Source organism: Oncorhynchus masou, chromosome 26 (assembly GCF_036934945.1).
Source record: "Oncorhynchus masou masou isolate Uvic2021 chromosome 26, UVic_Omas_1.1, whole genome shotgun sequence".
Classification (NCBI taxonomy): domain Eukaryota; kingdom Metazoa; phylum Chordata; class Actinopteri; order Salmoniformes; family Salmonidae; genus Oncorhynchus; species Oncorhynchus masou.
In genome coordinates this window covers 13128238-13151736 of record NC_088237.1, presented here as the reverse complement: position 1 = coordinate 13151736, position 23499 = coordinate 13128238, and the positions used below count along the sequence as shown (strand labels likewise).

Genomic DNA, 23499 nt, shown 5'->3' with positions numbered 1-23499 from the left:
ACTTGACTGGCCTGCACAGAGCCCTGACCTGAACCCCCTGACCCAACACCATTCAGATTAATTGGAACTCCAACTGTGAGCCAGGCCTAATCGCAGCAATGTTCCAACATCTAGTGGAAGCCTTCCCAGAAGAGTGGAGGCTATTTATAGCAGCAAAGACGGGGACTAACTCCATATTAATGGCCATGATTTTGGATTGAGATGTTTAACGAGCTTGTTTTTGGTCATGTAGAGTACATACTGCCATGGAAGGCATCACATTAACACGAGGGACAGAAGAGAGGATGGCATTCTGTAGGAGGACTGTTTATTCATAGATCTGCTGACGATGATGAAAGGAAGGAAAATTAAGATGGCATTCCCTTGATGGCAATTTGAAGTGCTTTTTGTTATTGTTTAGATTACTGCCAACCAAAGCCAAACCCTACAGTGTGTGTGTGTGTGTGTGTGTGTGTGTGTGTGTGTGTGTGTGTGTGTGTGTGTGTGTGTGTGTGTGTGTGTGTGTGTGTGTGTGTGTGTTTGCTGCAGCCTGGGTTGTGTGCAGTGGAGGCAGTATCTGACATTTTTAAAGAGCTTTTCTCCTCCCTAGGAAAGGTGTACAATACATGTCATGGGTGAGTCAGAGTGCTACTCTGAATGCTGAGAGAGAGAGCAGGATGCAGAAAGGGAGGGAGGATGTTGAATAGAGAGAGAGTGAGGCATGGGGAGAGAGTGCAAGGGAAATGAGGAAGGTCTGTCTCTGGCCTTTCTGAAAGGTTACTCAGCGGTGCCAGAGGGAGCGGTGTGAATGGCAGGGGGCTCTACAGGGAGCGGATTAACAATTGTTGACTGACCCTCAGCCTTTATAATAGCACAATACTGAGACAAGGGTCTGAATATGGACACATTGTTCTCACCATGCCGGGCCTGTACAGAAGCAAACACCGAGACGTATAAACACTACGCACATCAGAAGACTTGTCATTCATCCACTGTGAAGACATTTAGAAGGGCCCGGCCCTGGCCTGCGCTATAGCCATTTGACCAAGGCAACATTTCACTTGACATTTAGAGCAGAGCGAATCATACATACAGGGGAACAAACATGGTCTGACATTTTACATGTGGTTTTAATGTTTCTGATGTCTTATGGATTAGCTGTCATCATAAGATTGATGGGGCTCCTCCTGCTCCTGACCTCTTGTTATGTCAGGGTTATGTAGGCCCTATGACAGTGGTGTGTATGCTCCTGTGAGAGCGAAATTACAAGATTGTTATAATACTGTTATTGCATCAAATGGTTGTTTTATAGAATAGGGGTCTTAGAACACTCATCTGTGTGTGGTTTTCTGAGTTTGGCCTCTGGGGGGGCCCAGTGTATCTACGATGCCTTTTTGGTGATAATGCCGAAAGACAGCTTTCCATAGCATGAGTTGGTGTTTGTGTGCCGGGAGATACCAGGGTGGAGATGGTCAGGTATGGATAATGATGAGGGGAACCTTGTTTGGGGGCCAGACACCCTGGTTTCCACCGAATGAGAACAGTCTTTACAGCAGATACTGTCTGCTGTGAATTATTAATTGCGTTCATACAAACCTTAACCTTGTGACCCATTCCACATGTCTGTTGTTTGTCATGTAGACTAAGGGGGTGTATTTTTGCTATAAAATATCTTTGTGTCGGGGCTCACAACAAATCATCTGAGGGTGCTTCGTCGACCAGTCCTTCGTCAACCAGAGCACTCACAACATTCACGTGTGTGTGTGTGTGTGTGTGTAGCCTGCTCTCCTTATTAATAAGCAAATAAAGATTTAGTTTAAGTATAACTCTGACTTGTGTGATAAGTTTCTCTCCTCTTTTAATAAAAAAGAAATAACCACCACAGTCCTCACACAGGGGCTTGTTATTACCCACAATGCACTGGGGCACTTATCAGAGAGCAGCATGAGTAGCAGACTCCCGCTGGCAACATGCCCTCTTCACATCCTTCCTTCCTCTTCTCCACTCTCCCCCTCATCCTCCTTTCCTCTCCTCCGCTTTCATCCTCGCTTCCTGTCCTCCTCATCCTCCCTTCCTCTCATCCTCATCCTCCCTTCCTCTCATCCTCCACTCGCCGCCTCCTCCCCCTTTTCTGTTTTTGGGTGATTACTTCTCCTGTACTCTTTCTCAGTTTAGTCTGTATCTCTCCCTCTCTCGGTCTCTATCTCTGGTCTGAATATCTCTCTCTCGCTCTCTGTTTTCTCTCCCAATTTCCCTCCATCATCGCCGGCGGCCGGCGTTTGAAAAATTGTTTACAGGCAATTAGGGTGATTTGTAATGCTGTGTGTTAGCGGGCGGCAGGGAGGGATGGAGAGGTGGAAGAAGTGCCTGTTGATTTTCTTATCAGCTTTTTCCAATAAACACATTATTTCTCTCAGTCCTTCCTACCAAGCACAATTAGCCTAACACCGAGAAGACTAATCAGAGGCCATACTGAGACCTGGGTTGACTTCAGTGTGACAGCAAACAACATTCCCATACAGCATTTTACTGTGAAGGAAACGTTCTGAAACAGGGAGGGAATACCTGTACAATAAGAACACAGATTTTCTGTTCCAAAACATGCTTCTACGGTGTGTCCTACTCAACACAGGCTGTTTTAGAGTTTGATGGCATCCGGTATTGGTAGGACTAGGAGTTGTTCATTGAGATGAAATTCCCTGTAGTTTTTCACATTCCTGTTGGACAGACAGTTGACAGGTGGTATAATCCTCTCCGTAGGTTCCTTATTGCATATCTACCTCAAAGGGGGGGGGGGGGGTGTACTTATATTTGTCCTGTTTCACTGCTGTTCGAGTGCGAGATGTGAAAATAATATTATTATTATATTTTTGCATATCCCAACTCCCACTGAGACACCCTCAGAGTGGAGTGGGTCACGGCGACCGTGGAGCAGTTAGGGTTAAGTACCTTGCTCAAGGGCACATAGACAGATTTTTCACCTTGTCTGCACATAGATTCGAACCAGCAACCTCTTTGGTTACTGACCCAATGCTCTTAACCCCTTAGGCCAGCTGCTGCCATTACCTACCAACCTAGCGCTGCAACAGACCAGTCACTGGAGCAGAAACAATGACATTTCAGAAGAAAGCGCCGGCATACTGCTTTGGCATAAAACACCGCTCTCTGATTTATTTCCCTGTCTGTTTACAATTCAGCTCCTGTCCTTGGACTCAATGTTGCTTGCATGTTAAAGACAATAGATCATCCTCTTTCTGGGGGGGGGTGTAACAGAAAAGCCCTTCTGTTCATCCCCTTCTGTTGTTTCACCTTGCAATGGTCAGAAAATGAGTAAAACATACAGCCGCTGTTGATAATCAGTTACGTGATGCCTCACTGAGGAGGACACGAAGCTACTCTGCGGACCTATTTAATGGCTGTAATTCAAGGTGATCGTTATGTCCCTCTACCTCGGCCTCCTCTGTCGCCTCTAAGCAATGTGTGTCCGGGGTGCTCCAGCTGTAGTTCAAGTTACGGCTAGTTATGGCATGGCTTGCCCCACATCACACATAACAACATCAGTGTATCTGGGGGGGAAAATGGTGCATGAAATCTGAGGTGATACTTTTTTGTTTGATATATACAGTGGGGCAAAAAAGTATTTAGTCAGCCACCAATTGTGCAAGTTCTCCCACTTAAAAAGATGAGAGAGGCCTGTAATTTTCATCATAGGTACACTTCAACTATGACAGACAAAATGAGAAAAAGAATCCAGAAAATCACATTGTAGGATTTTTAATGAATTTATTTGCAAATTATGGTAGAAAATAAATATTTGGTCAATAACAAAAGTTTATCTCAATACTTTGTTATATACCCTTTGTTGGCAATGACAGAGGTCAAACGTTTTCCATAAGTCTTCACAAGGTTTTCACACACTGTTGCTGGTATTTTGGCCTATTCCTCCATGCAGATCTCCTCTAGAGCAGTGATGTTTTGGGGCTGTTGTTGGGCAACACAGACTTTCAAATCCCTCCAAAGATTTTCTATGGGGTTGAGATCTGGAGACTGGCTAGGCCACTCCAGGACCTTGAAATGCTTCTTACGAAGCCACTTCTTCGTTGCCCATGGCGGTGTGTTTGGGATCATTGTCATTCTGAAAGACCCAGCCACGTTTCATCTTCAATGCCCTTGCTGATGGAAGGAGGTTTTCACTCAAAATCTCACAATACATGGCCCCATTCATTCTTTCCTTTACATGGATCAGTCTTCCTGGTCCCTTTGCAGAAAAACAGCCCCAAAGCATGATGTTTCCACCCCCATGCTTCACAGTAGGTATGGTGTTCTTTGGATGCAACTCAGCATTCTTTGTCCTCCAAACACGACGAGTTGATATTTTGGTTTCATCTCACCATATGACATTCTCCCAATCTTCTTCTGGATCATCCAAATGCTCTCTAGCAAACTTCAGACGGGCCTGGACATGTACTGGCTTAAGCAGGGGGACACGTCTGGCACAGCAGGATTTGAGTCCCTGGTGGCGTAGTGTGTTACTGATGGTAGGTTTTGTTACTTTGGTCCCAGCTCTCTGCAGGTCATTCACTAGGTCCCCCGTGTGGTTCTGGGATTTTTGCTCACTGTTCTTGTGATCATTTTGACCCCACGGGGTGAGATCTTGCGTAGAGCCTCAGATCGAGCGAGATTATCAGTGGTCTTTTATGTCTTCCATTCCCTAATAATTGCTCCCACAGTTGATTTTTTTCAAACCAAGCTGGTTACCTAATAAAGGTAACGAGTGGAGGACAGAGGAGCCTCTTAAAGAAGAAGTTACAGGTCTGTGAGAGCCAGAAATCTTGCTTGTTTGTAGGTGACCAAATACTTATTTTCCACCATGATTTGCAAATAAATTCATTAAAAATCCTACAATGTGATGTTCTGGATTTTTTTTCTCGTTTTGTCTGTCATAGTTGAAGTATACCTATGATGAAATTTACAGGCCTCTCTCATCTTTTTAAGTGGGAGAACTTGCAGAATTGGTGGCTGACTAAATACTTTTTTGCCCCACTATGTGTTTCGGTTTGGCCTCAGAGGCTGAAGTCTGTTGCTGCTTTATTGACAAGCCCCAGGTTGTAATTTCATGATACATTATTACTTTTAGCAGGACCAAGTCTGACAGTGAGTGCATAGAAGTTGTCCTCAGAGGCTAGAAAGACATTATTTCTCTTCCTTTTAACCAGTGGAAATGGATGTTGCTCTGATACTGGAGAGCCATGGAGGATGCGGTTGTTTTGAATCTCTGACTAATTGTCTTCCCACAACTTTCATTTCGAATCAGAACAATGGGATGCTTCCCCCTTTCATTGAGTTTTGTTTATCATTTCCCACATTGCCATCTTGATTTCTTGTGTCTCAAAGTGTGTGTGGGGGGGTGGCACTTCTGAGACCCCCTTGTGTTGTCTCCGCAGCATTGACATATACACACACGCACACTTACACACACTCACTTGCACTTGGGTAATCTCCAGAACTCATGAATAAAAGCAGTTCCTGTCATGTCGTGGCTCTGAGTGATTGTGCTTTGTGATTCTACGTGACAGATGGGAGACATGGATCACAGTTAATAATAGACCGTACAGGCGACATGTCTCTCTGGCTCAGCTGTGACTGTGTCCTGGATGGCAGGGCTGGGACATCTCCAGCAGGGACACAGTCCAGAGACCAAGCCCACGAACACTGCTGCTTCACTGGGTAGATTAGCCCAGCAGACCCCCTGGCATGGCCTTAGTAGGACAAAGATCCGCAGAGAGAGAAGAGTGTTCCATCTGTGACTCCTGCAGGCCAGACTATCCTCTTGCTCCAGTGTTGACTTAACGGAAGTGTGTTGTATTGCACAAGAGCTACAGCAGGCCTTAGAGCAGTGGATAATGCCTGTGTGTGTGTGTGTGGGGGGGGGCAGTGGTGTTTCAGCAAGTTACAGATGAAACCAGGTGTTTCAGCCACAAGCCTAGCTAACTACAGCCCAGCTGAGACACTCGGTACGCCTGCAGGGATATCATATACGGTGTGTGTGGGTCTGTGGCATCAAACAGTGTGTCTGGGTCTGTGGCATCATACATTGTGTGTGGGTCTGTGGCATCATACAGTGTGTGTGGGTCTGTGGCATCATACAGTGTGTGTGGGTCTGTGGCATCATAGTGTGTGTGGGTCTGTGGCATCATAGTGTGTGGATCTGTGGCATCATACAGTGTGTGTGGGTCTGTGGCATCATACAGTGTGTGTCCGAGCCCACACTGCTGCCTCCCAGAGAGGATCAGTTGATAAATATACAGTACACTCTCTCTTTCAGATATCCATCCATGTCCAGATGAGCCTAGAGAGCTCTTAAATCCATGAGAATAGCATATTCTCTGTCTGTACAGTCTGTCCTCCTTCCCTCCGTGTGTGTGTGTGTGCATGGCTTCATCTTTGGAGCAGAAAAGAGAGCTCTGTTCTCTCTTGTCTTTATCAGCACTAAGCGTTCCCCTGCCTCCCCTCCACTCTGTGTGAAAAGCTGCTTGTGTCTTACAGAGGGCCGGCTACAGAGGTCTCTCGTTCTCTGTCTGTGTCTCTCTGTCTGACTGGCTGAGGTGCTGTAATTGTATTTATAGATAGGACACAACTTGCTGTGAAACAGCCTGTTAGCTGTACTCTTGTGATCTAGGGCATATGACTGGAGCGGTTCGGGGCTTCTTGGGAGGGCTAGATCATTTGTATTCTGCAGCAGTGTTGAAGAGCCACGGCTGGGCTGGATAGCTGTTCGTCACGCGAGAGAAGAGAGGATAATGTCAGTGGAAGAACTATGTTAGATGGTGCTGTGTAGAACAGTGTTTGACCCAGGTCAGAAAACAGGTGGGCTGCCATGCTGAAGTTCAGCACCACCCCCCACTCAAGGTGTGTAGGCATTGTCTGCTGTTCATTGTTCTTCAACAGGACATTGTGTCGTGTGGAGAGGGACACTAATCCTCATCTTCCTACTGCTCCTCAATTGGCTGGTTAACAATGGGTGATATGGTTATTATTGGTTGGTTAACAATGGGTAATATGGTTACTATTGGCTGGTTAACAATGGGTAATATGGTTATTATTGGTTGGTTAACAATGGGTAATATGGTTACTATTGGCTGGTTAACAATGGGTAATATGGTTATTATTGGTTGGTTAACAATGGGTAATATGGTTACTATTGGCTGGTTAACAATGGGTAATATGGTTACTATTGGTTGGTTAACAATGGGTAATATGGTTACTATTGGCTGGTTAACAATGGGTAATATGGTTACTATTGGCTGGTTAACAATGGGTCATATGGTTACTATTGGCTGGTTGACCATGGGTAATATGGTTACTATTGGTTGGTTAACAATGGGTAGTATGGTTACTATTGGCTGGTTAACAATGGGTACTATGGTTACTATTGGCTGGTTAACAATGGGTAATATGGTTACTATTGGCTGGTTGACAATGGGTAATATGGTTACTATTGGCTGGTTGACAAATGGGTAATATGGTTACTATTGGCTGGTTAACAATGGGTAATATGGTTACTATTGGCTGGTTAACAATGGGGAATATGGTTACTATTGGCTGGTTGACAAATGGGTAATATGGTTACTATTGGTTGGTTAACAATGGGTAATATGGTTACTATTGGTTGGTTAACAATGGGTAGTATGGTTACTACTGGCTGGTTAACAATGGGGAATGTGGTTACTATTGGCTGGTTGACCTATGGGTAATATGGTTACTATTGGTTGGTTAACAATGGCTGGTTAACAGTTGGTAATATGGTTACTATTAGCTGATTAACAATTGGTAATATGGTTACTATTGGCTGGTTAAAAATGGGTAATATGGTTACTATTGGCTGGTTAACAATTGGTATGATGGTTATTATTGGCTGGTTGACAATGGGTAATTTGTTTACTATTGGCTGGTTGACAAATGGGTAATGTGGTTACTATTGGTTGGTTAACAATGGGTATTTTGGTTACTATTGGCTAGTTAAAAATGGGTAATATGGTTACTATTGGCTGGTTGACAATGGGTAATATGGTTACTATTGGTTGGTTAACAATGGGTAGTATGGTTACTATTGGCTGGTTAACAATTGGTAATATGGTTACTATTGGCTGGTTAACAATGGGTAATATGGTTACTATTGGTTGGTTAACAATGGGTAATATGGTTACTATTGGTTGGTTAACAATGGGTAATATGGTTACTATTGGTTTGTTAACAATGGGCATTTGGTTACTTTTGGCTGGTTAACAATGGGTAATATGGTTACTATTGGCTGGTTAACAATGGGTAATATGGTTCCTATTGGCTGGTTAACAATGGGTAATATGGTTACTATTGGCTGGTTGACAAATGGGTAACGTGGTTACTATTGGCTGGTTAACAATGGGTAATATGGTTACTATTGGCTGGTTAACAACGGGTAATGTGTTTACTATTGGCTGGTTGACAAATGGATAACATGGTTACTATTGGCTGGTTAAAAATGGGTAATATGGTTACTATTGGCTGGTTAACAATGGGTAATATGGTTACTATTGGCTGGTTGACAATGGGTAATATGGTTACTATTGGCTGGTTGACAATGGGTAATATGGTTACTATTGGCTGGTTAAAAATGGGTAATATGGTTACTATTGGCTGGTTGATATATGGGTAATATGGTTACTATTGGCTGGTTAAAAATGGGTAATATGGTTACTATTGGTTTGTTAACAATGGGCATTTGGTTACTTTTGGATGGTTAACAATGGGTAATATGGTTACTATTGGCTGGTTAACAATGGGTAATATGGTTACTATTGGCTGGTTAACAATGGGTAATATGGTTACTATTGGCTGGTTAACAATGGGTAATATGGTTACTATTGGCTGGTTAACAACGGGTAATATGTTTACTATTGGCTGGTTGACAAATGGGTAACATGGTTACTATTGGCTGGTTAACAATGGGTAATATGGTTACTATTGGCTGGTTAACAACGGGTAATATGTTTACTTTTGGCTGGTTGACAAATGGATAACATGGTTACTATTGGCTGGTTAAAAATGGGTAATATGGTTACTATTGGCTGGTTAACAATGGTTAATATGGTTACTATTGGCTGGTTGACAATGGGTAATATGGTTACTATTGGTTGGTTAACAATGGGTAGTATGGTTACTATTGGCTGGTTAACAATGGGTACTATGGTTACTATTGGCTGGTTAACAATGGGTAATATGGTTACTATTGGCTGGTTAACAACGGGTAATATGTTTACTTTTGGCTGGTTGACAAATGGATAACATGGTTACTATTGGCTGGTTAAAAATGGGTAATATGGTTACTATTGGCTGGTTAACAATGGGTAATATGGTTACTATTGGCTGGTTGACAATGGGTAATATGGTTACTATTGGTTGGTTAACAATGGGTAGTATGGTTACTATTGGCTGGTTAACAATGGGTACTATGGTTACTATTGGCTGGTTAACAATGGGTAATATGGTTACTATTGGCTGGTTGACAATGGGTAATATGGTTACTATTGGCTGGTTGACAAATGGGTAATATGGTTACTATTGGCTGGTTAACAATGGGTAATATGGTTACTATTGGCTGGTTAACAATGGGTAATATGGTTTCTATTGGCTGGTTGACAAATGGGTAATATGGTTACTATTGGTTGGTTAACAATGGGTAATATGGTTACTATTGGTTGGTTAACAATGGGTAGTATGGTTACTACTGGCTGGTTAACAATGGGGAATGTGGTTACTATTGGCTGGTTGACCTATGGGTAATATGGTTACTATTGGTTGGTTAACAATGGCTGGTTAACAGTTGGTAATATGGTTACTATTAGCTGATTAACAATTGGTAATATGGTTACTATTGGCTGGTTAAAAATGGGTAATATGGTTACTATTGGCTGGTTAACAATTGGTATGATGGTTATTATTGGCTGGTTGACAATGGGTAATTTGTTTACTATTGGCTGGTTGACAAATGGGTAATGTGGTTACTATTGGTTGGTTAACAATGGGTATTTTGGTTACTATTGGCTGGTTATCAATGGGTAATATAGTTACTATTGGCTGATTAACAACGGGTAATATGTTTACTATTGGCTGGTTGACAAATGGGTAACATGGTTACTATTGGCTAGTTAAAAATGGGTAATATGGTTACTATTGGCTGGTTGACAATGGGTAATATGGTTACTATTGGTTGGTTAACAATGGGTAGTATGGTTACTATTGGCTGGTTAACAATTGGTAATATGGTTACTATTGGCTGGTTAACAATGGGTAATATGGTTACTATTGGTTGGTTAACAATGGGTAATATGGTTACTAATGGTTGGTTAACAATGGGTAACATGGTTACTATTGGTTGGTTAACAATGGGTAATATGGTTATTATTGGCTGGTTAACAATGGGTAATATGGTTACTATTGGCTGGTTAACAATGGGTAATATGGTTACTATTGGCTGGTTAACAATGGGTAATGTGGTTACTATTGGTTGGTTGACAATGGGTAATATGGTTACTATTGGCTGGTTAACAATGGGTAATATGGTTACTATTGGCTGGTTAAAAATGGGTAATTTGGTTACTATTGGCTGGTTAACAATGGGTAATATGGTTACTATTGGCTGGTTAACAATGGGTAATATGGTTACTATTGGCTGGTTAACAATGGGTAATATGGTTACTATTGGCTGGTTGACCTATGGGTAATATGGTTATTATTGGCTGGTTAACAATGGGTAATATGGTTACTGTTGGCTGGTTAACAATGGGTAATATGGTTACTATTGGTTGGTTAACAATGGGTAATATGGTTACTATTGGCTGGTTGACAATGAGTAATATGTTTACAATGCTGTTATTAATTAAGTCTACTCCATGTATGATTTTTGTGGTCTAATGTGCTCTCTCTCTTCTCCCCCTTTTCCCTTTCTCTCCCTGCCCCCCCCCCCCCCTCCTCTATCCCTCTCCCCCACCTCTCTATCTCTCTCTCTCCAGTCACAATGAGCGGAAGGTGACCTGTAAGCATCCAGTCTCTGGTCTTCCTTCACAAGACAACTGCATCTTTGTCGTCAACGAACAGTAAGTCTCTTCTCTCCCACACCCTGAGCAGTGGGATGACTGGAACTTACATGCCAGTGGAATGACATACCCACAAGTGAACTTAACATGCACACATACTAACCTATAATGTCGAGTTGGTTTCACCCCTGCATCGTGTGTCCATTCTTTATGCCACAAGATGAATGTCAAAGTGTGAGTTGAAATACAGGGAAGTTTCCCACAAATTCCATTCATATGAAAGTTATAAAACACACAACTTTGTCCTCCAGTAATGCTTGAGGGCCCACGTTACTGTCAGATCATGTCACAGTATATTGCATATCAAATGATGTACTAAATTGGTTGTGTGGTGTTTACATAAAATATTCATACAGTAGTTGAGCATGTATTCACAATGGCATATATTCACAGTTTGAGCTTTTATACCATTGTAAATTGATGGAGACGCTGGGAGAAGAGTGGCTTTTATGGACTAGAAAGTGTATTGTAATCCTGGAGGCGTTGGAACCAGAAAACCACGGTGGGATCCAGACAGGAGGAGTCTGAACGTAGACACCTTCTGATAGTGTCTGAAGGTCGCAACACTCAAAAACAGGTTTTAACACACACACACACACACACACACACACACACACACACACACACACACACACACACACACACAGAGGTATCCTGAAGAGGAAACCTTACAGTTTATCATAACATAATGTAGTAACCTTTTAAAAGGTATAAGGCCTTGGTTTCACCTTCTTCAGTGGCTGACTGAGAGAGTGACTGACTGAGAGAGTGACTGACTGACAGTGACTGACTGACAGAGAGTGACTGAGAGTGACTGACTGAGGGACTGTGTGAGTAAGTGAGGGACTGCATGTGTGAGTGAGTGAGGGACTGCGTGTGTGCGGGACTGCGTGTGTGAGTAGGTGAGGGACTGCGTGTGTGAGTGAGTGAGGGACTGTGTGAGTGAGTGAGGGACTGTGTGAGTGAGTGAGGGACTGTGTGAGTGAGTGAGGGACTGTGTGAGTGAGTGAGGGACTGTGTGAGTGAGTGAGGGACTGTGTGAGTGAGTGAGGGACTGTGAGTGAGTGAGGGACTGTGTGAGTGAGTGAGGGACTGTGTGAGTGAGGGACTGTGTGAGTGAGGGACTGTGTGAGTGAGGGACTGTGTGAGTGAGGGACTGTGTGAGTGAGGGACTGTGTGAGTGAGGGACTGTGTGAGTGAGGGACTGCGTGAGAGTGAGCGAGCGAGGGACTGCGTGAGAGTGAGCGAGCGAGGGACTGCGTGAGCGAGCGAGGGACTGCGTGAGCGAGCGAGGGACTGCGTGAGCGAGCGAGGGACTGCGTGAGTGAGCGAGGGACTGCGTGAGTGAGCGAGGGACTGCGTGAGTGAGCGAGGGACTGCGTGAGTGAGCGAGGGACTGCGTGAGTGAGCGAGGGACTGCGTGAGTGAGCGAGGGACTGAGTGAGAGTGAGTGAGCGAGGGACTGATTGAGCGAGGAACTGATTGAGCGAGGGACTGAGTGAGCGAGGGACTGAGTGAGCGAGGGACTGAGTGAGCGAGGGACTGAGTGAGAGAGTGTGTCAGGGTGAGAGAGAGAGTGTGTCAGGGTGAGAAAGAGAGTGTGTCAGGGAGAGAGCGAGCGTGTGTCAGAGGGAGAGCGAGAGAGTGACAGAGAGTGTGACACAGTGAGTTAATGACAGTGTGACAGAGAGTGAGTGTCTGACAGAGGGAGAGAGAGAGAGAGCCTGAGACTGAGTGAGAGTAACAGAGAGGCAGAGAGTGACTGAGCGACTGAGAGGGAAAGAGTTACTGACTGAGAGAGAGACTTAGAGAGGATGACTGAAAGACTGATAAAGAGTGACTGACTGAGAGAGTGACTGACTGAGAGAGTGACTGACTGAGAGAGTGACTGACTGAGAGAGTGACTGACTGAGAGAGTGACTGACTGACTGAGTGAGTGAGGGAATGACTGAGTGAGTGAGCGGGTCAGAGGGGGACAGAGAGAGCGTGTCAGAGGGAGAGAGAGAGAGTGTCAGAGGGAGAGAGAGAGAGCGTATCAGAGGGAGAGAGAGAGAGTGTGTCAGAGGGAGAGAGAGAAAGTGTATCAGAGGGAGAGAGTGTGTGTGTCAGAGGGAGAGAGTGTGTGTGTCAGAGGGAGAGAGTGTGTGTGTCAGAGGGAGAGAGAGTGTCAGAAGGAGAGAGAGAGAGTGTGTGTGACTGAGAGAGTGACAGAGAGAGAGAGTGTGTGTCAGTGACAGATTGAGAGAGTGTGTCAGAGGGAGAGAGAGTGTGTGACTGAGAGAGAGATGAAGGGAGAGAGAGAGTGTGTGTCAGAGGGGGAGAGAGAGGGAGAGTGTGTGTGTGACTGAGAGAGTGACAGAGAGAGGGAGAGAGTGTGAGAGAGAGAGAGTGTGTGACTAAGTGACAGAGAGAGAGTGTGTCAGAGGGGGAGAGAGAGAGAGAGAGTGTCAGACGGAGAGAGAGCATGTCAGAGGGAGAGAGAGCGTGTCAGAGGGAGAGAGAGCGTGTCAGAGGGAGAGAGAGAAAGTGTATCAGAGGGAGAGAGTGTGTGTGTCAGAGGGAGAGAGTGTGTGTGTCAGAGGGAGAGAGTGTGTGTCAGAGGGAGAGAGAGAGTGTCAGAGGGAGAGAGAGAGTGTGTGACTGAGAGAGTGACAGAGAGAGAGAGTGTTTGTCAGTGACAGAGAGAGAGATTGTGTCAGAGGGAGAGAGAGAGAGTGTGTGACTGAGAGAGTGACAGAGAGAGAGTGTGTGTCAGAGGGAGAGAGAGAGAGTGACAGAAGGAGAGAGAGAGAGAGAGTGTTTGTGACTGAGAGAGTGACAGAGAGAGAGTGTGTGTCAGTGACAGAGAGAGAGTGTGTCAGAGTGGGGGAGAGAGTGTCACTGAGAGAGTGACAGAGGGGGAGAAAGAGGGAGTGTGTGTGACTGAGAGAGTGACACAGAGAGAGAGTGTGTCAGAAGGGGGAGAGAGAGAGAGTGGCACTGAGAGAGTGACAGAGGGGGAGAGAGAGGGAGTGTGTGTGACTGAGAGAGAGTGTGTCAGAGTGACAGAGAGAGTGTGTCAGAGGGTGAGAGAGAGAGTCAGAGTGTGACAGAGGGAGAGAGAGTGTGACAGAGGGGGGAGAGAGAGAGTGTGACAGAGGGGGAGAGAGAGAGTGTGACAGAGGGGGAGAGAGAGTGATTGTGACAGAGGGGAAGAGAGAGTGAGTGTGACAGAGTGAGTGTGACAGAGGGGGGAGAGAGTGTGTCAGAGGGTGAGAGAGAGAGTGTCAGAGGGAGAGAGACAGAGTGTGACAGAGGGGGGGAGAGAGAGAGTTTGACAGAGGGGGAGAGAGAGAGAGTGTGACAGAGGGGGAGAGATAGAGAGTGTGACAGAGGGGGAGAGAGAGTGTGACAGAGGGGGAGAGAGAGTGTGACAGAGGGGGAGAGAGAGTGAGTGTGACAGAGTGAGTGTGACAGAGGGGGGAGAGAGTGTGTGTGACAGAGTGTGTGACTGGGTGACAGAGAGAGAGAGTCAGAGGGAGAGAGAGAGTTTGTGGCTGAGAGAGTGACAGAGAGAGAGTGTGTCAGAGGGAGGGAGAGAGAGCGAGAGTCACTGAGAGAGTGACAGAGGGAGAGAGAGAGAGTGAGTGTCACTGAGAGAGTGACAGAGGGGGAAAGAGAGAGAGTGTGACAGATGGGGAGAGAGAGTGTGTGTGTGACTGAGTGACAGAGAGAGTATGTGACAGAGAAAGAGTGTGTCACTGAGAGAGTGACAGAGGGGGAAAGAGAGAGAGTGTGACAGATGGGGAGAGAGAGTGTGTGTGAGTGACAGAGAGAGAGAGTGTGACAGAGAGTGACAAAGAGAGAGAGTGTGTCAGAGGGAGAGTGTGTGTGACAGAGAGTGACAAAGAGAGAGAGTGTGTCAGAGGGAGAGTGTGTGTGACAGAGAGTGACAGAGAGATAGAGTGTGTCAGAGGGAGAGAGAGAGAGCATGTCAGAGGGAGAGAGTGTGACAGTGTGTGTTGCAGAGACTGAGTCTGAGTGACTGACTGAGAGTGACTGAGTGACTGATACAGAGTGAGATAGTGAGTGACGGACACAGAGAGTGAATGACTGACACAGAGAGTGAATGACTGACACAGAGAGTGAATGACTGACACAGAGAGTAAGTGACAGACACAGATAGTGAGTGACAGACACAGAGAGTGAGTGACGGACACAGAGAGTGAGTGACGGACACAGAGAGTGAGTGACAGACACAGAGAGTGAGTGACAGACACAGAGAGTGAGTGACGGACACAGAGAGTGAGTGACGGACACAGAGAGTGAGTGACGGACACAGAGAGTGAGTGACAGACAGAGAGTGAGTGACGGACACAGAGAGTGAGTGACGGACACAGAGAGTGAGTGACGGACACAGAGAGTGAGTGACTGACACAGAGAGTGATGGAGAGAGAGAGTGACGGAGAGAGAGAGTGAAGGAGACAGAGAGAGAGCGACGGAGACAGAGAGAGAGCGACGGAGACAGAGAGAGAGCTGACGGAGACAGAGAGAGTGTGTGTGGAGACAGAGAGAGAGCTGACGGAGACAGAGAGAGCGAAAGAGAGAGCGGGAGACAGAGAGAGAGCGACGGAGACAGAGAGAGAGCGACGGAGACAGAGAGAGACTGACGGAGACAGAGAGAGAGCTGACGGAGACAGAGAGAGAGCTGACGGAGACAGAGAGAGAGCGACGGAGACAGAGAGAGAGCGACGGAGACAGAGAGAGAGCGAGACAGAGAGAGCGACGGAGACAGAGAGAGAGCGACGGAGACAGAGAGAGAGCTGTCTGAGACAGAGAGAGCTGTCTGAGACAGAGAGAGCTGTCTGAGACAGAGAGAGAGCTGACGGAGACAGAGAGAGAGCTGACGGAGACAGAGAGAGAGCTGACGGAGACAGAGAGAGAGCTGACGGAGACAGAGAGAGAGCTGACGGAGACAGAGAGAGAGCTGTCTGAGACAGAGAGAGCTGTCTGAGACAGAGAGAGCTGTCTGAGACAGAGAGAGCTGTCTGAGACAGAGAGAGAGCTGTCTGAGACAGAGAGAGCTGTCTGAGACAGAGAGAGCTGTCTGAGACAGAGAGAGAGCTGTCTGAGACAGAGAGAGAGCTGACGGAGACAGAGAGAAAGCTGACGGAGACAGAGAGAGAGCTGACGGAGACAGAGAGAGAGCTGACGGAGACAGAGAGAGCGACGGAGACAGAGAGAGAGCGACGGAGACAGAGAGAGAGCGACGGAGACAGAGAGAGAGCGACGGAGACAGAGAGAGAGCGACGGAGACAGAGAGAGAGCTGTCTGAGACAGAGAGAGAGCTGTCTGAGACAGAGAGAGAGCTGTCTGAGACAGAGAGAGAGCTGTCTGAGACAGAGAGAGAGCTGTCTGAGACAGAGAGAGAGCTGTCTGAGACAGAGAGAGAGCTGTCTGAGACAGAGAGAGAGCTGTCTGAGACAGAGAGAGAGCTGACTGAGACAGAGCGAGTGCGTGACTGAGACAGAGCGAGTGCGTGACTGAGACAGAGCGAGTGCGTGACTGAGACGGAGCGAGTGCGTGACTGAGACAGAGCGAGTGCGTGACTGAGAGAGAATGTGACAGAGAGAGAGTGTGTCAGAGGGAGAGAGAGAAAGAGTGTCAGAGGGAGAGGGAGAGTATCATAGAGAGTGACAGAGGGAGAGAGAAAGTGTGACAGAGGGGGAGAGAGAGAGAGTGTGACAGAGGGGGAGAGAGAGAGTTTGACAGAGGGGGAGAGAGAGAGTGTGACAGAGGGGAGAGAGAGAGTGTGACAGAGGGGAGAGAGAGAGTGTGACAGAGGGGAGAGAGACAGTGTGACAGAGGGGGAGAGAGTGTGACAGAGGGGAGAGAGAGAGTGTGTGACTGAGAGAGTGACTGAGAGAGTGACAGAGAGAGAGTGTGTCAGAGGGAGAGAGAGAGAGAGTGTGGCTGAGAGAGTGAAAGAGAGAGAATGTGACAGTGTCAGAGGGAGGGAGAGAGAGAGAGAGTGTCAGAGGGAGAGAGAGAGTGTGTGTGACAGAGAGTGACAGAGAGAGAGAGTGTGTCAGAGGGAGAGAGAGAGAGTGTGTGTGGCTGAGAGAGTGACAGAGAGAGAATGTGACAGAGTGATAGAGCGAGAGAGTGTCAGAGGGAGAGTGTGTGTGACTGAGAGAGTAACAGAGAGAGTGACAGAGAGAGTGTGTGACTGAGAGAGAGAGTGTTTCAGAGGGAGAGAGAGAGAGTGTGTGGCTGAGAGAGAGAGAGTGACTGAGACAGCAAGAGAGAGAGAGTGACTGAGACAGACAGAGAGACTGAGACAGACAGAGAGAGTGACTGAGAGACAGAGTGACTGAGAGAGAGAGTGACTGAGAGAGTGACTGAGACAGACAGAGAGACTGAGACAGACAGAGAGACTGAGACAGACAGAGAGAGAGTGACTGAGACAGACAGAGAGAGAGTGACTGAGACAGAGAGAGAGAGTGACTGAGACAGAGAGTGACTTAGACACGTACTGAGACACGTACTGAGAGACACGTACTGCGAGACGGAGAGAGACACGTACTGAGAGCCGGAGAGAGAGATGGAGAAATTGCTTAAGCTTGGCAGCCATTTTCTCACTTTACCTCAAAAACAAAAGAAATTTAGGCTATTATATGGTCCATCTCAGATGCAGTCATGACTCAGTTCGAATCCTATTTTTCTGGATGGAACATTAGGTGTTTTGGAGATTTGTAGTCTGTTCCTTACTTCCTGGCTGTGCCGTTGAGTGATAACCCCCCTCCAATCTGCTCTGCACCCCGTCCCAATTATCCCCTCCGTCACACTCTCCTCCTCAGACTTGGATTAAAATTCCATTTGTTTTAGCGTTTACTTTGTTTTGTTTCTGCTTCCATTGGTTCCATTTCGGCAGGCAAGCTCAATCAAGCCCATCTAAGGTATTTGAAATGACTTCAAATACACTCTCTGAGGTGTCTGAGGATAATATGCAAATATTCTCCTGTGTGTAAACTGTTAACTGGGACTGAGGCGAGAAAGGTGAGGTGTGTTGGTGACAGACAAAAAGGTTTGTGTGAACGAGGGTCACCTCCGATCACAAGAAGAAATGTTTCTTTCATCTCAAACAGCAACTCGACACCACCGCCTTCGTTCGGGTTCTTGGGCTGACCAAGCTTTGACTGCCGAATGTGTTGGTTTTTCATCGTTAAGACCCACTTTCTTTTCAACTCCTTGCACGTTGCGAGAACGACATAACAGAATACTTGAAACAACAGAAAGCAAGTGATGTGATCGTTCCTCCCAGTGGAAAAACGCAACTTCACATCCTGATTATCCAGCGAGCGTCAGCCTATCCGTGAGCGGATAACCAAGCAATGTTAATTTGGCCTGCCTTGTCACTCAGTCTCTCTCTCTCTCTGTCTGTCTGAAGACTGTATTATCAATCAATCAAACTTCATTTATATAGCACTTTTCTCACAGCAAATGCATTTCAAGGTGCTTATTTAATCAAATAAAAAGGTGTGAAAAGCTAACACACAACGTTTCTATGCAAATTTCAACTCAAGATAAAGTCGGAATAAATTAAAATAGTAAAAAAAAAAAAAAGTAAAATAACAGTGGATATGAGAGACTAATGGAGCCAAATGGTGATATAATATACTGGATATAGAATCAAATAAATGGAGTCGAGCAACCTCTGCTTTATGGCCAGCACTGCATTCTGAAAGTGTGTTTGGTTAACGTTCTTTGTACTGAACTGCTGTCCTTGAATCCTGGTCGACACCATCACCGTTCTCCCAGGTGATTGACACGTCAAAACACCTTTCATAGAACTTTAGTATAAGAATCTTTATAAATCTCTGAAAAGGAAAGTTTTCGAGGCGAATAGGGGATGAAAAGTAATCCACTTCAGATAAATGTCACCTCTCCCTCACACACCTCCACCTTCCCTACAGACATAATAGAGGGTGTAATGTGGATTAATGGTGTTCTGAAGGAAGCACTCCTCATTGATAACCAGTTTACACTTCTTCAACCCACACATCTTCTCTCCCTATCAACCTCTCTCTCCATCTCTTTCCACTTGTCTCCCACAGTCCCTCTCTGCCTTTCCGGCTCACCCATATTCCCCCACCCTGCCTCTCTCCCTCTTTCACTCTCCTCCTCATGCTTCCCTTTGTCCCACACCCCATACTCCCTCCCTCTCTCTCGAACTTTCTTCTCTCTATCTCTTCCCCTCTCCCTCTCTCTCTCTCTTTCTCAATAGGATCCGTGCTCCTGGTCCAGCCAGACTCTGTAATGAGTTATTTACAGTGTGATAAAGCTCTGCTTTAATCTCCTTAGACCCCAGGCACAAACCACTGAGCGCCACTTTATAGTGCAGAAATGTCACTTAGTGTAGTGTTGTGTTTGTGCCTAATATCCAGACAAAAGAAAGTATTCAAAAGTTAACTCCTTGGCTCATTAGTTTATACCCTTTCACCATTTATATTGTAATACTTTCAAGTGTCCTATTTATTTCCCCAACTTTGATGTCTTCCACTCTTTAATATCTCTGACTCTGATTGATCGGCTATGAAAAGCCAACTGACATTTACTCCTGAGGTGCTGACCTGTTGCACCCTCTACAACCACTGTGATTATTATTATTATTATTATTTGACCCTGCTGGTCATCTATGAACATTTGAACATCTTGGCCATGTTCTATTATAATCTCCACCCGGCACAGCCAGAAGAGGACTGGTCACCCCTCATAGCCTGGTTTCTCTCTAGGTTTCTTCCTAGGTTCCTGCCTTTCTAGGGAGTTTTTCCTAGCCACCGTGCTTCTACATCTGCATTGCTTGCTGTTTGGGATTTTAGGCTGAGTTTCTGTACAGCACTTTGTGACATCGGCTGATGTAAAAAGGGCTTCATAAATACATTTGATTGATTAAATGAATGGAGTCTTAGTGGCAATATGTCACTTTTTGGGTGACCTGACCAAATGCACATAGAAAGGTGAGTTATAGAACTATCATTCCACTTGAAAGCAAGTTTAAGATGTGGTAGATCTGTTTTATGTGAGCTATTTCTATGCTTCCCGTTCGAAAGTTTTCTTTATGCTTCTTTTTACTTTCAGTTTGGAAACCAGCTTCAAACCACTGAAGAAATAATGTTTTTGGTTATGGAAAATATATTTCAGTGGTTTAGATGGTAAAATGATTCTCTACACTTTACTAGCTGATTTTGTCACATAAACTGAAATTAGGCGAACCATTAGAGTTTTAGCAACCAGGAAAGGGTGGAACGATTTCTGCATATTGCAACTTTAATGGCCATGTCTTTCTTCACAACTTATTCAGCACGCAGAATTGGATTCAAAATGTCCGCCACCTCTGCGATGACCCTGGGCCTAAAGGAGAGGCCTTGCTCTCGTCATCCGTCACAGCAACATTTATAGTGTCTTCCCGAAAGTGTTCACACCCCTTGACTTTTCTACCTTTTGTTGTGTCTCAGCCTGAATTTAAAATGGATTACATTTTAGGTGTCTTGTCTCTGGCCTACACACACTAACCCATAATGTCAAAATGAAATTATGTTTACAAATGAAAAGCTGAAATGTCTTGAGTCAATAAATATTCAACCCCTTGGTTATGGGAAGACTAAATAAGTTAAGGAGTAAAAATGTGCAAGTCACATAAGTTGCATGGACTCACTCTGTCCGCAATAATATTGTGTAACATGATTTTGAGTGAATACCTCATCTCTGTACCCCACACATACAATTATCTGTAAGGTCCCTCAGTTGAGTAGTGAATTTCAAACACAGATTCAACCACAAAGACCAGGGAGGTTTTCCGATGCCTCACAAAGAAGGGCACCTATTGGTAGGTGAGTAAACATTTAAAAAGTATCCCTTTGAAAATGGTGAAGTTATTCATTATACTTGAATGGTGTATCAATACACCCCATTCACTACAAAGATACAGGCGTCCTTCCTAACTCAGTTGTTTGAAAGGAAGGAATCCGCTCAGGGATTTCATCATGATGCCAATAGTAAGTTTAAAACAGTTACAGATTTTAATGGCTGTGATAGGAGAAAACTGAGGATGAATGAACAACATTGTAGTTACTCCACAATACTAACCTAAATGACAGAGTGAAAAGAAGGAAGTACAGAATAAAACTATTCAAAAACATGTGTCCTGTTGGCAACAAGGCACTGCAAAATACTTCAAAAATGTGGCAAAGCAATTCACATTTTTACCTGAATACAAAGTGTTGTGTTTGGGGCAAAACACATCACTGAGTACCACTCTCCATATTTCCAAGCATAGTGATGGCTGCATCATGTTATGGGTATGTTTGTTATCATTAACGACTGGGGAGTTTTTCAGAATAAAAAAATACATGTAATAGACCTAAGCACAGGCAAAATCCTAGAGGAAAACCAATTTCAGTCTGCTTTCCACCAGACACAGCAGGACAATGACCTAAAACACAAGGCCAAATCTACACTGGAGTTGCTTACCAAGAAGACAATGAATGTTCCTGAGTGGCCACGTTACAGTTTTGACTTAAATCTACTTGAATATCTATGGCAAGACCTGAAAATGGTTGTCTAGCTGTGATCATAAACCAATTTGACAGAGCTTAAAGAATATTGAAAAGAATAATTGACAAATGTTGCACAATCCAATAGTGGAAAGAGACTTAATAACGTACAGAGAAGACGCACAGCTGTAATCACTGCTAAAGGTGGGGATACTTATGTAAATTAGCTAATTCTGTATTTCATTTTCAATAAATTAGCATTAAGTAGTGTTGTGTGTAGATGGGTGAGAAATGTTTTTTTAAATGAGGACGTAAATATAGAATAAGTCAAGGGGCATGAATACTTTCTGAAGGCACTGTACATTCTTCTACATTCCTCTTTTCACTCTCCACTTCCTCGCTCTCTTTCTTCGGTCTCGTCTTCCTCTTTCCTCTTTCTTCTCTTGCTCCATCCCTGTCAATCATCCTCTCTGCTTTCTCCCCTATCTTCTTCCCCCACTAAAATATATAGTTCAATTCACAGAGAATGTTTAATCCTTGCCACAATTTAATGCTAGACCAAACTGCAGTTAGGTTTGAGGGGGGGAAGGAGCTGGACAGCAATCAGCTAGTTTCACTCTGTAGGGAAACTGATATTGATATCACAGCACATATGGTACATGTTAAAGGAAGATGGCAGCATGGGTTGGTATTAAACTGATGGTGGTTTTGCCATCAGAGCTGTTGATATGAACCCTGTCTTGTTTCAAGACCAGATGAGAAAGGACCACTGTATTTGATGCTAGGTGGGAGTCAGCTTGCTGATGTGGGAATTCTCTTGAATACGAGATGTGATAACCACATGAGCCACGTCCAGCATGTGTTAACTGTAACTGGCTTTGGATAAAAGCCTCTGCAAAATTACCATATTATGATGGTATATTTGAACGCTGCGTGGCATCCAAATGTGAGCAAGCAAGGGAAGAAGCCCTAAAGCTAGGGGCTATGCAGGGGGCAGCCTTCATGTGGCACAGGGAGAGAGAGACTGCTGGTAGAGAGTAGGAAAGGAGAAGGGACTGTCCTCCCAACAAACCCATCCCTTAATTACAGTACAGAGCTGCCAGTAGCCTAGAGGGGAACAGTCAATTAGCGCTAGGTAATGGGGCTTATGCAATATAAACCGCAACGGTCCTCTGTAGCTCAGTTGGAAGAGCGCGGAGCTTGCAACACCAGGATAGTGGGTTCGATTACCGGGACCACCCGTACGCATGACTAAGCTTTGGATAAAAGGGTCTGCAAAATGGCATATATTAATGCAATTGTAATGTTCTCTTCACGATGGATATTTAGTGAAAAGCATCGAGAGAGTGTGTAGCCTGAGAACATCCCTGAAGACTACAATTATAATTTCATGTCAGTTTGATGTGAATGTTTATTTGTTAAATGTCACGATTCCATATAATTAGTTTATCATATGTTTGATATTTTCAGGTTATATTGTTTGATATTATTCTTTAATTCAGTTCATTTTGTTTCCTTCCCTTTTTGTTTTCTAGCGTGACTTCTGCAAAGCTTGTCCACCCCGTTACAGATCCTGTCACAGTCAACCCTGTCACAGTCAACCCTGTCACAGTCAACCCGGTTACACACCCGGTTGCAGACCCTGTATCAAACAGGTAATATAGTATACATGCCTATTGGCTGGGTGGATGCTTTGCTCCTCCTTGCTATTAAGCATAAGCCTCTTCATCTGTCTTCCTGTGGAGAACCCCAGCTAATTCATCTCTCTGGAAGTCTTGCCTCTACCGCTGTCTCATTAATTCAGTCCAACCACTAACCCGTATGCTGCGTGTGCCGTTTGTTGGATTGCC

General features: G+C 45.0%; 1 protein-coding gene across 7 annotated transcripts in view; it reads left to right on the top strand.

The window, feature by feature from the left end:
- The window catches only part of LOC135514827 (pleckstrin homology domain-containing family A member 5-like), a 194564-nt gene that overhangs the window by 107228 nt on the left and 63837 nt on the right, over window positions 1–23499 (top strand). For 6 of the 7 annotated variants that reach the window (XM_064938466.1, XM_064938465.1, XM_064938464.1 and 3 more), the window contains exons 4-5: window positions 11031–11114; window positions 23185–23304. In XM_064938466.1, the coding sequence (XP_064794538.1) occupies window positions 11031–11114; window positions 23185–23304 (204 nt within the window). Of the gene's footprint in view, window positions 1–11030; window positions 11115–11139; window positions 11692–23184; window positions 23305–23499 lie in introns of those variants that run through there. The other variant, XM_064938467.1, reaches the window with a different exon arrangement.